The sequence below is a fragment of the Megascapheus bottae genome, chromosome 2, assembly GCF_031878675.1.
Source record: "Megascapheus bottae isolate mThoBot1 chromosome 2, mThoBot2.hap1, whole genome shotgun sequence".
Taxonomy (NCBI): Eukaryota; Metazoa; Chordata; class Mammalia; order Rodentia; family Geomyidae; genus Megascapheus; species Megascapheus bottae.
The window spans coordinates 53908244-53921223 of NC_143510.1; the positions used below are offsets into that span (position 1 = coordinate 53908244).

Here is a 12980-nt window from a genome sequence, read left to right on the forward strand (position 1 = left end):
GTTTGAGGGGCTGGCGCTCCTTTCCTGCTCACTAACAGCTGTTTCTCTCCAATGTCCCTGACTCTCTGTAGCTTGAACCAGAAGCTTCAGTTAGAGCTGGAGAAGCTTCAGGCTGACTATGAGAAGCTGAAGAGTGAAGAGCATGAGAAGAGTGCCAAGCTTCAAGAGCTGACGTGAGTGAGGGATTTGCTGCCACATAAGCTCAAAACTGCCTTATGGACACAGTTGCAGAGGCAAGACACATTTGTAGCCATGAAGCAAACAGATAAAATAGGGAAGGAAAAAAGAGAGACCATCAAGCTACCTGTGGTGGTACCTGCTTATAATCTCAGCACTCAGGAGCCTGAGGCAAGAGGATTGTGAGTTTAAGGCCAGCCTGAGCTATCTAGTGAAATCTTGTGGAGGAGAGGGAAAGAAAAGGAAGAAAAGGAGAGGGGATGCAGAAAAGGAAGGGGAAGGAAAGAAAAGGGAAATGAAGGGACACACTGGGCATGGGTGGCTCAGACCTGTAATCCTAGCTACTCAGGAGGGTGAAATCTGAGGATTGTGGTTCGAAGCCAGCCCAGGCAGAAAAATCCCTAAGAGACTAGCTTTAAGCAAAAAGAGCTCAAAGACAGTGCCCAGGCCCTGAGTTTAAGCCTCATGACCACACACAAGAAAGAAAGAAAGAGAGAGAGAGAGCAAGAAAGAAAGAAGAGAGAAGAAGGGAGAGGGAGGAAGGAAAGAAGGAGAATAAAGAAAGGGAAAACAAGGAAGGAAGAGAGGAAGAGAAAGAAAATGGAAAACCATTAGGAATGACTGCGACAGAATATTAGCTGACATGGACAAAAAATCGCTTTTGATATTCAGTGTAACAAGCAGGTTTTGAAACTATGATAATGGTCCCATGAAAATTTGAATGTATATATGTATTTACATATGCACAGAGAAAATACTTTATAAACCAGGCACAGTGGTTCATGCCTATCATGCCAGCAACAGGGAGGCTGAGGCAGAAGGATTGTGAATTCAAAGGCAGCTTGGGCTACAAAGCCAACACCCTGTCTCAAAAAAGAGAAAAACAAGGGCTAGGAGTTTGGCCTAGTAGCAGAGTGCTTGCATACCATGCACAAAGACCTGGGTTCGATTCCTTGGTACCGCATACCAAAAAAATAAAAAGCCGGAAGTTGTGCTGAAGTTCCAGTGGTAGAGCTCTAGCCTTGAGAAAGTCCAAGGACAGTGCTCAGGCCCTGAGCTCAAACCCAGGACTGGCCAAAAAAAAAAAAAATACATAAGGACTTACAAAGATGGACATCTAGTAGATGAATCCATAAATAGTAGAAAACTCAGCTCTCTTTTTAAGATTCTTTTTTAGTTATTACACAGTAAGCATGAGTGGATTATATGACAAATCTTAGTAAAATCTGAGTAAAAAGGATGGAAGAAGGAAGGAAAGAAAGAAGAATCCGCAGAGATTTTCTGTTTCCTTACTCCATATTTCTCTTCCTGCAGATTTCTGTACGAGCGACATGAGCAGTCCAAGCAGGACCTCAAGGGGCTGGAGGAGACAGTTGTGAGTGGTTTCCCTCCGTGCCACATAAACAGGACAGGGGAGGGCTTTCCATGCTGTCACCCCCATTCCTTCCAGTTGTCATTCCTCTTGCCTTTGTAGTTAGTCTGTTGTATAATCAGGATACATCTTTTCCTGGGTGGCTCACTTGACTGTATAAAACCAAAGGTTCCAGTCATTTGAGAAGGAGAAGGTAGATATTAGGCTAGCCATAATATTTCACCCTTTTTTCCAGGCCCGGGAACTCCAGACCCTCCACAACCTTCGCAAGCTGTTCGTTCAAGACGTCACGACTCGAGTCAAGAAAGTGAGTGTTATCCTTAGGGTCTTAGCAGCCCCATACTTTCTTCTCTTCCTCAGATTTCTCTAGCCCTGCTGCCTTGTATGGGACTGGTTTAGCTTGGCTTTGGAGAAGGGGGCAGAGAGCTGTTTAATCTCGGGACAGACATATCTTTCCCTTTGTCTCCACACAGAGTGCAGAAATGGAGCCCGAGGACAGTGGGGGGATTCACTCCCAAAAACAGAAGATTTCCTTTCTTGAGAACAACTTGGAACAACTTACAAAGGTTCACAAACAGGTAAGAGTCCAGAAAAGGGCCAAGAGAATCTTGAGGCCTGGTCCCTAAAACTCTCAAATCTGCACAGGCTCCTGAGATTCAGGAAAAATTAGTTCATGATTTCCTTACCTTTTTCTTTTACTTTCTCTACCAATTCCTTTTTTCTTCTTCCTCTCTCAGTCTCTCTCTATCTCTGTCTCCTCTCTCTCTCTCTCTTTCCCTCTCTCCACACACACACACACACACACACACACACACACACACACACACACACACACTTTTTTTCTCTCTTTCTGGTACTGAGGTTTGAACTCAGGGCCTCATGCTCTCACTTGTTTTTTTTCATTGAAGGACAGTCTACCACTTATGCTATAGCTCCACTTCTAGCTTTTAGCTGGTTAATTGGAGATAAGAGTCTCACAATCTTTTCTGTCTGGCTGACTTTGAAAATGACTGCTCAGATCTCAGTCTCTGAAGTAGCTAGGACTGTGCCATCAGCACCCAGCTCTACTTCTTCCTTTCTATCATATTCACTCCTATGTTTACCTATTCTTTGTTCCATGCCTATTTACCCTTCTCAAAATTTTTGGGCTCTGGGGAGGGGGTGGAAAGAGGAAACGGGGACAAAAACGTAAGAAGGTATGGGGTCGGGAGTTTGGCCTAGTGGTAGAGTGCTTGCCTAGCATGCACAAAGACCCAGGATTGATTCCTCAGTACCACACACACACACACACACACACACACACACACACACACACAGAAAAATCCGTAAATGGGGCCGGGAGTTTGGCCTAGTGGTTAAAGTGCTTGCCTAGCATGCACGAAGACCCGGGTTCGATTCCTCGGTACCACATACATAGAAAAAAAAAGCCGGAAGTGGTGCTGAGGCTCAAGTGGTAGAGCTCTAGCCTTGAGAAAGTCCAAGGACAGTGCTCAGGCCCTGAGCTCAAGCCCAGGACTGGCAAAAAAAAAAAAAAAAAGAAAAAAGAAAAGAAAAATCCGTAAATGGTGCTGTGGCTCAAGTGGTAGAGCTCTAGCATTAAGAAAGCCCAAGGACAGTGCTCAGGCCCAGAGTTCAAGCCCTAGGACTGGCCCAAAAGAAAAAATACGAGAAGGGGTATCAATGTTTGAGAAGTAATGCACCTACTTCCTGACAAATGTAACTATAATCCCTCTATACATTTTCCCGATAATAAAAAATAAAATTTGGGCTCTGGGTTCAATCACCAGCACCAAGCAGGGATGTTGTGGGGGGGGGAGGGAGGAAAGGGGAGGAGGAGGGATACTAATGTCAGATTTTAGCCTGAGCTGGAAGGTGGGAAAACAAAGAAATTCTCTCTTGTAGAGAGAATTCTATTTTCCTAGGCCTGAGGACAGGCTTCTAAATGTTAAATGGTGTCCTCCCGGTGGCCCAACCAGCCTGTCTGGTTGGGGCTAGTTAGAACCCTGTGTATAGCTGCTATTCTGTCCCCTTCCTTGTGGCTTCTTTAGCTGAATAACTGAGTTCCATAGGTATGGACTGAAGAGATGGAAGAAGGACAGAAGGGCAGTCCCGAGGAGTTGTGGGAATAAGAGATGGGTGCACAATCACTTGACTATGCATGCCAGGAGCACCTGTACTATAGTACTAAAGAGCAGAGCCATGAGACAGGTTCAGCCCTCTGTCAGATAGCTCTTTTGAGTCCTGAAAGAAACTTCAATCCAAAACATCATTCCCTTTCTCTCAAGTCTTCTGTAAATTCTGCTTAGACTTCAGCTTCTTTTACTCCCAGTGTCATGCTCAGCCAGTAGAGTCAATACTCAGTGGATCTGTTTTATAATTAAAAACCACAAAACTGACACAGATTCGTTTATCTGGGCCTGCAGAAGGCTTTACTGACATCTTTTGTTTCCATTTCCTTATAAAAAATTGAATTTCTTATGGAAAAATTCAAACAAAATCTTTGCAATCAATTGTGCCATTCTATTTTCATTCCTGTATGTTTGCTTTACCGCTCTATCCAAATGCATGTTAAAATTCTCTTTAAAGAGAATGCTGGACACCAATGGCTCATGCCTGTGTTCCTAGCTACTCAGGAGGCTAAGATCGGAGGACTGCAGTTCAGAGCCAGCCTGGACGTGGAGGTCTTCGAGACTCTTATCTCCAAATAACCAGAAAACAAGAAGTGAAGCCGATGCGGTGGTGCACACCTGCAATCCTAGCTACTCAGGAAGCTGAGATCTGAGGATCAAGGTTCAAAGCCAGGCACAAAAAGACCTGAGACTCTTATCTCCAATTAACCTCTAGAAAATGGGAAGTGGGGCTTGGCTCAAGGGTAGGACAGTAGCCTTGAGCTGAAGAGCTCAGGGACAGCAACCAGGCCCAGAGTTCAAGCCCCATGACCCACAAAAAAAGAAAGAAAGTAAAGAAAGAAAGAAAGAAAGAAAGAAAGAAAGAAAGAAAGAAAGAAAGAAAGAAAGAAGGAAGGAAGGAAAGAAGTAGTAATAGTAGTAGTGGCACTCTGGCTCAAGTGGTGGAGTGGTAGCCTTGAGCTGAAAAGCTTAGGACAGTGCCCAGGCCCAGAGTTCAAGCCCCACAGCCAAAATGAATGAATGAATGAGTAAATGAATAAGCCATAGGGCTGGGGAGCATGGCTCCAGGGGTATAATGCTAGCTTAGCAAGCAAGCAAGCTTAAAACCCTGAGTTCAAACCTAAACTGCTAAAAAAAAAAAGTGCCTTCATTTTTCCCCCTCCCTCATTGAAGCTTCTGCTCTTAGTGCTAAACTCTTAAAAGTACAGAGGATAAAAGGACAAAGTACAAAAAAGAACAAAAAAGACAGAGAACTCAGCAGACCCAACAGACACAGATCAAGAAGGAAAAAGAGAAAGCTTCTCAGTTAACAGAATCTTAATAGCCAGGGCTACAGCTCTGTTACCAATCAAAGGAAACTAACATGACAGTAAAGCATGGAGCCAGGCATTGAGCAAGCATGAGCCAGTAAAGTTGAGGCAGGCACTGGTGGGTCACTCTTGTAGTCTTAGCTGCTCCAGACTGAGACCTGAGAGTCATAGTTGAAAGCCAGGCTAAGGAAGGAAAGTTCATGAAACGTTATCTCTAGTTCAAGCTCCAGTACTGTGAGGTATTGTGAGGTGGATGAATTGTGAGATGTGGCGGAGGGGAGTATCCAGGCTACATGGAAACTACGACAGGGCTTTAGTACAAGAGTTCTAGAGTTATAGTTAGAGATGATGCAGAAAATATGCCTAGAAAATGATACAGAAAGGAGAGAGCTGGATAGACCAGCACATTATGAAGGGCACAAGGCTTCTCTAGGAAATGATGTCTTCTCTGACTCTTGATTTTTCTTTGTTCTCTCTCCTGCCCTCTCCGCCTCCCACTCCAATCTCCCCTAATGACTCTCTTGGGTTCCTTGCTTCTCTTTTGACTTCTTCTGTTTCACTTACCTGACAGTTGGTACGTGACAATGCAGATCTGCGTTGTGAGCTTCCTAAATTGGAAAAACGACTTAGGGCTACGGCTGAGAGAGTTAAGGCCTTGGAGGGTGCACTGAAGGAGGCCAAGGAGGGCGCCATGAAAGACAAACGTCGATACCAGCAGGAGGTGGACCGCATCAAGGAGGCTGTGCGGTACAAGAGCTCCGGCAAGCGAGGCCATTCTGCCCAGATTGGTGAGTCAGTGTCAGCAGGTGGGATGCTCACCTGGGGCAAGATCAGCAAATCCTGACAGCTAAACCACTAGATTATTTCTTCTAGCTCCTGATTCTCCTATGCCACCCAAAAAAGGAATGAGTTCATTGACAAGCAATTTGGTTTGGCCCTAGACAAATGACCTCGGGGACTAGTGTCACCAACAACCTCCTCATGGTCATTTCTTCTCTTTCACAGCCAAACCTGTTCGTCCTGGCCACTATCCTGCGTCTTCACCCACCAACCCCTATGGCACCCGGAGCCCCGAGTGCATAAGCTACACCAACAACCTTTTCCAGAACTACCAGAACTTGTACCTGCAGCCAGCACCTAGCTCCACATCAGACATGTAGTAAGTGATTATGGCTATAGGCTGGAGTCCCAGCCCACAGCGTCTGGACCCCAGAAGGCACAGTGTTGTATCAATGGTTGGTTAAGATTTAGTGACTGCTGGCACTGGTGGTTCATGTCTGAAATCCTAGCTACTCAGAAAGTTGAGACGTGAAAATGACAGTTCAAAAAAAGTGTGAGATTTACCTCCATTTAAACACCAAAAGGCCAAACATGGAGCTGTGGCTCAAGTGGTAGAGCTCCAGCTTTGAGTGTAAAAGCTAAGGAACAGGACTGGGAGTTTGGCCTAGTGGTAGAGTGCTTGCCTGGCATACACAAAGACCCGGGTTCGATTCCTTGGTACCACTTACATAGAAAAAAAGCTGGAAATGGTGCTGAGGCTCGAGTGGTAGAGCTCTAGCCTTGAGAAAGTCCAAGGACAGTGCTCAGGCCCTCAGCTCAAGCCTAGGACTGGCAAAAAAAAAAAAAAAAAAAAAAGCTAAGGAACAGTACTGGCTCCAGTACTGGTACACACACACACACGGACAGTTACTTTCCTAAGTAGCTTTGCTTCTCACTCTTTTCTCAACTTCTGCTACATCTCTCTACTCCATCCAGCTTTGCTAACTCCTGTACCAGCAGTGGAGCCACATCCTCTGGCGGCCCGTTGGCTTCCTACCAGAAGGCCAACATGGACAATGGTGAGTGACAGAGATGGGCAATCCAGTCTTTGGGATACTCAGGGAAAATTGAGCATTATAAGGAAAGTAAGTAACCCTCATTTACACTAACCAAACTTTCCTAGTGTGTCAGGGCTTCAGATAAGAAGATACAGGTACAAGCTACAGTTTGGTGGTAGAGCATTTGCCTGACATGCATGGGGTCCTGGGTTTGTTCCCAAAACAAACAAGTAAAAAGACCTATGCCCATTCCTTCAGGTCTCCAACTCTTACTTTTCCTGCCTTTACCCCTCTCTTCTTAGTGATGAGTTTGGAAAGCTTTCTCTTTAAAAAAAAAAAAAAGGCTGGGCACGGTGGCTCATGCCTGTAATCCTAGCTACTCAGGAGGCTGAGATCTAAGGACCAAGGTTCAAAGCCAGCCCGGGCACAAAAGGACCTGAGACTCTTATCTCCAATTAACCTCTAGAAAATGGGAAGTGGGGCTTGGCTCAAGGGAAGGTGGTAGCTTGGGGATAAAGAGCGCAGGGACAACACTCAGGCTGAGTTCAAACCCCATGACTCACAAAAAGAAAGAAAGAAAGAAAACAAACAATGGTGCAGTGTTGGGTAAAGGAGGAGAGGGTGCTAGCTTGTTTCTCTGAGGGGTTAGGTTGGGAGAGGGTCTGGGGAGACCATTTCTAACACCCAGCTGCCTTTCTTCTTCTAACCCTCTGTTCTCAATGATCTTTCAGGAAATGCCACAGATATCAACGACAATAGGTACACTACCCTTGGGTTCTCTGGGTGGGGCTAGCAAAAATATTTAAGCTTCCCTCGTGCCCTACTTAGACCTTCCTTGGAATTTTTTGGGGGAAGGGAGAAGGAAATGAGAATCATTCTTGCCACCCGTGGATTGTCCAGAAACTCTCAAACATTCTCGTAGCTTGGTGCAGTGCTCTATCCTGTCCTCCCATCCCTTCCCAGCCTCTCCTCATTCTAGTTTGGGGGTATGGAGCAACATGCCATGGACATCTGATAACAGTTTCTCTCCTACTTTTGGGCACTTTGTGACCTTGGTCTAGTCCTTTCTAGCCCTCTGGCCTTGTGTCTCCCAATTTCCCCAGAAAGCACGCATGGTCCCAGCACTGCCCTTTGGGTTATCTCACAGGAATGCTCAGAGCAGTGACCAGGACAGAAATGCTTTTAGTTAATTGTTTGTGCATAGCATGATGTGTCTTTTTCTTCAGGAGTGATCTGCCATGTGGTTATGAGGCTGAGGACCAGGCCAAGCATTTCCCTCTCCACCAAGAGACAGCAGCCAGCTAATCTCCCAGCGAAGGCTACATACCTGCATTTTCAGGTAGCTCCAAGTGCTTTCCCTGACTGGTCCCAGGAGCCTCATTTGTTGCCCACAGCCTCTTTGGTTCCCCTGCTTCTATTTATTTTCCTTAGCCATCTCAAAACATTTGCTATATATTTATCCTTCGACTCTTGCATCCCTTTGCTGGGGACTGCATCTGTGCTGTCCTTTGTGATCTGGACACTGACCTCCAAGGGCTTTCCCTGTGGCTATTATAGTGAGCTTTCTGCTTTCTGCCACTAGGGGGCACTGCCACATGTCAAAAGAAGTGAGCAAGAGCAGCTCTTTATTTATAGCCACACATGGGTCCCAAACATTAGACACAGGAAACCCTGGGAGATCATCCCAACTCTCCCTCTACCTCCACACTAAAGTAATCTTGGGTAGATAGAGATTTTCTGAACTAAAACACCTCCAGTAAAATTGGTGCTGTACTTATTCTTGCAAAGATATCCTATCTGCCTTATATCTGCATTATGACACCAAAAACCTTAGGAAATGCTTCATGTTGTCTACCTGCTTGTCCCTCTGGCCACAGTGACAGCACACCCAGCTCTCTGTTGTTCAGTAGTGGTGGAAAATAGCTATTTCACCACCTCCAATCTCCTCACCCTCCAACTATCGTCCCCAGAGCCTCTCCTCTGACACACAGGCACCTTCCTGGTTTTCCTGTCACCAAGATCCTCCCTATGTTGCTTTAGAACTGGATGATGAAATTATCTTGTTATTTACTTTGGATCCTTGGATAACTAGAAATGAGATAACCTGGCTAATTTCTTGCTGGGCTGCACTCAAGCTCCCTTTCCAGGGGGAGTCCAGGAGAGCAGGTCAAGCATGCACAAGCAGAAATGCAGGAGAAACAGAGAATTGGGAAAGGGAGGGAGGTCGTAGGTTAGATTCAGGGTGGAGGATCAGGAGCTAGACAACTGAGTGGGCTGGGAAGGGCACGCTAATATTGGTATTAATGGGGAAAAAACTATTAACCAAAGTGTGAACATAGGCCACCTGTTTCTATGTAGCAGGTAGACTTCATGCTAGCTCCTCATACTCTTTTTCTCTGTTTCTTTCTTTCCCAGTTTCTAAGAGGAACTAAGGCCTCTTTCAGCATGCTGCAAAACCTGTGGTCTCTGATACTAACTCCCTCCTCAGCCCCTGTTGTTGGACTGTACTGTTTGATGTCTTCTCTTACTTACTCGGTCTTTCTTTGTATTCTGTATCTATATATCAGAAGCTGCTGCTATGTCTCTCCTCTCTCTGTCCTACTAAGTATCTGATAATATATTTAGCAATTTCTAAGCATAGTTTGCCCTCCTCGTTTGGGGCACTAGGGAGGATAGAGGGGACAGTTTCTTCTTTCCCTCATATACTCGTCTCTCACACTAAATGGTGTTAGTCACTGAGGTCACAAGATGATGAAGGAGAAATGGGAGCTAGAAGGCTGCAAATCCTTCTCTCTCACATGCACACGCACATGCACACATATACACACATGCACATACAAAGCCTTAAGCAGAAGAATGTCTCAGCATCTTAAGAAAACATATAGATCCTCCCGCCTCTTTCACATATAGCACAGGACATATAATTTTCTTCACATGCCACTCCCCTGAGTCTAGGGTTTGCAGATGTCTGCTGTTTGTCTCCCTCTTCCTGTTTTCCCTTGGACTGAGAACATGGATTGCTAGAGACCTTTCCTTTTCTCATCCAAGTCCTCCCCTATTTTGGGGGAGGGCAGTACTGGGATTTGAACTCATGGTCTCCTGCCTGCTAGGCTGGCAGGATACCACTGAGCCATTCTTCCAGTCCTCAAGTCCATTTTGATACTCTCTATCCCAGATCTCATGATCTGAACTCAGAGTTCATTTAAAATGCTTTGAAAGAATGGAGGAGATAGATCCCTTCCCATAGTATGATAAATGGCTGCTCATTGTCTGTGGTGATAGTTAAAGGTAAATGTGGTCAAAATGATTGACTCCTTGGGTCTGAGGTGGGTAAACAGGCTGGGAAATAGCTATGTGTCTTTGTTATGGTGCCCTCAGGTTGAAGCCATGAGCTGGTTCCCTTTCTCCCATATTGGGCTGCGTGTTCTTCCTAGTTTGGGGCTTCCAATTCATTGGTAAAATAGCTCCCTCCAGATGCCTTCCTTACAAGTTGGAGCTTGGCTTTTCCCTAGTCCACTTATTTTTTACCCCAAGACTCCTTTCTGTAATGTCTCCATCTGGTACTAAGTGCACTTTAAAGAAAGGGGCAGAACACATTTTCCTGAGGTGGTGGAACCTAAAGGCTGGGCCCCAGGGCTGTTCCCTGAGCTATTCTCAGCCCATGTGCCTCCCTCTCCCGTGGTTAATAGGACTGTTGCTTTAATTCCAGCCGGTCCTTTCCTTCACTTGGTATGATGGGTTTCCAGGTAACTGCAGGGATGAAGGTCACTAACCATCCCAAACCAAGACATAAAGTCCAGATACCAAGTCTTACTAGTATAGAAGACCAGGGTCCTCCAGGAAAACCCATTACCTAGCTTCTTCTAGGGTAGAAAAGGAAGTTTCATGTGAGTGCCAGATGGTAAATTTGCATCAGAGTTGTCCATGTCTCTTTAAGGCAAAGAGTCCTGATTTTGTTACCTGCTGGGTCTCTTTCAGCCATTAAGGAGATATTCTGGAAGAAAAAAAAATACCAGAGGGGTGTAGAATAAATCCATAGTGGTGATTTTTTCAAATATCTTTCAAATAAATCTATTTTTGTGGTACTGGAGAGTGAACTCAGGGCCTCCTTGCTAGAAAAGTACTCTACCACGTACGCCATGCACCCAGCTCTCAAAACAAATCTTTCATAGAACCCAGATATAAAAACAAAGTTAGGGCTAGATAGACATAGCTCAGTGGTAGAGTGCCTAGCATGTTTGGCATGTGCAAGGCTTCTTGATCTCTGCTACTGCAAAAACAAACAAAATTAAAATAATGCTCCTCTCCAAAAAAGGTAAAATAATGCAAACCTGTGTAAGTTTGCATTTTTTTTAGTTTCTTTTTTGTGGGGAGAAGACTAGTGGAAAATGCTCCATTGGTTGAGGTGCTCTAGAAAATTCCCAAGAGACCCCGAGGGATCTGAAAACCCCTGCTCCAAGGAGAGCATTGAATCTGACTTCTCTAACCTAAAGCCACAGTTCATAGGAAAGAGGAGTCTCCAGACCCAATGGGAAAAGAAGGAAGATGCCAGCTTACCTGTGGACTTGCACTAGCAGCTGCCAGCAGGAACCTCAGGATCTAGTGGTTTTATGTAATCATGCCACCCAACGATTCTTTCAAACAAAACATGTAAGGAAAAAGAAAAAACATGTAGGAGAATGTGAACATACAGAGCAGAGGAAGAGAGGTGACACTGAGCGAGTAGCATTCTCTTTACAAGATGTAAGGAAAATACAGTTCGTTAGATCAGTAAGAAATTACACACGCACATATATAAACCCTTGGCCAGAAGCTTCACACTAACTACATCCTCTTCTTGTTCCTGCTCCTTGTATTGGCCACATCCCTTTCAGAAAGCCTAGGTCCCCACAAGAGGCTCTGGGCCTGCCCACTCACATCTGCCAAATTATTGCATGCCAGCGTGGAAGACAAACCAACTGCACAAATTTAAGTGTGTATTTACTTGATGTACATAGATACCTTTAAAATAAAATAAATTCAGTGATGACCCTGTGTTGTTGCAAATCTTTGTTTTGGGTTGTGGGGCTTGAACTCAGGGCCTGTGTGCTGTCCCTGAGCTCTTTTGCTCAAGGCTAATGCCCTACCACTTCAAGTCACAGTGCCACTTCCTGTTTTCTGGTGGCTAATTGGAGATAAGAGTCTGATGGACTTTCTTACCCAGGCTGGCTTTGAACCGTGATACTCAGATCTCAGCCTCTCCATTAGCTAGGATTTCAGGCATGAGCCACCAGCACCCAGCTTGCAATTCTTTATCCCTCCCCAATCTTACTCCTTTTCCAACAATTAGCAATGCAATATATATCCTTCTAGATATTTCTCCACATACTTAAATATTCTTCCCACTTGACAGCATATCCTGAAAACGTTCATGCCAATGTACATTGGTTTACCTCATTAACATATACAAATACTTTCATATATTTATCCTATCAATTATTATACCATTTCACCATAGGTAGATATCAACATTGTAATCTTGTTCTCTTCATTTTAACCCAGACCAACATCTGACTAGTGTCTGTTACTTTCCTCTCCTATGTGTCAACAGTCCCTACCCCAAGGCTGGACTCAAGCTCAAGTCTTCCTGTCTCTGTCCCCTGAGTGCTGGAACACAGGCTTCTATCCAAGTGCCTAGCTTCTATTTGTACTTCCTTACCTCCCATTGCTCAGCCCACCTCCATCTGGTTCTTATTCTGCACAAAGTGCTTTTCCAAAAAATACCTGTTACCAAACAAGAACACATTTTCAGCTCTTGATTTGCTTTATCCCTCCCTGTTCTTTACCCTTCCTTCTTGAAACTATTGCTTGGGTTTCTGTGACCTCCAACCTCCCTTTCTGAGCCTTCCTTGGCTCCTTTACCTTCCCCCTTCCCCTGACAGAGTCTGTGTGTATAGCTCAGGCTAGTCTCACAACAACCTTGCAGTTCCCTGTTTCCACCTCATGAGTGCTGGGATTGTAGGTGTGTACCTCCACTGCTGGCTATACCAACCTCTTAAACAATGCTCTACCACAGAATTCAGCCCTTGGTTCTTTTTTTGCTCTTACTGGGAAATGTCATCCATACCCACAGATTCCTTAACAACCCTTAATTCAGTATCCACCGGCCCAGAACACTCTGATGAGCTCAAGACCC

The 12980-nt window shown here is 45.1% G+C and overlaps 1 protein-coding gene across 4 annotated transcripts in view; it reads left to right on the top strand.

Moving 5' to 3' along the window:
- Kif5a (kinesin family member 5A) overlaps positions 1-11834 on the top strand; it is a 33309-nt gene extending 21475 nt beyond the window's left edge. For 2 of the 4 annotated variants that reach the window (XM_090327609.1, XM_090327611.1), the window contains exons 20-29: positions 72-173; positions 1492-1552; positions 1785-1856; positions 2023-2127; positions 5560-5776; positions 5994-6147; positions 6744-6826; positions 7537-7564; positions 8032-8144; positions 9221-9380. In XM_090327609.1, coding sequence (XP_090183735.1) covers positions 72-173; positions 1492-1552; positions 1785-1856; positions 2023-2127; positions 5560-5776; positions 5994-6147; positions 6744-6826; positions 7537-7564; positions 8032-8110 — 901 coding nt within the window. In that variant the 3' untranslated portion in view covers positions 8111-8144; positions 9221-9380. Of the gene's footprint in view, positions 1-71; positions 174-1491; positions 1553-1784; positions 1857-2022; positions 2128-5559; positions 5777-5993; positions 6148-6743; positions 6827-7536; positions 7565-8031; positions 8145-9220 lie in introns of all 4 variants that reach the window. The other 2 variants (XM_090327602.1, XM_090327607.1) reach the window with 1 other exon arrangement.
- Positions 11835-12980: the final 1146 nt, after the last annotated feature.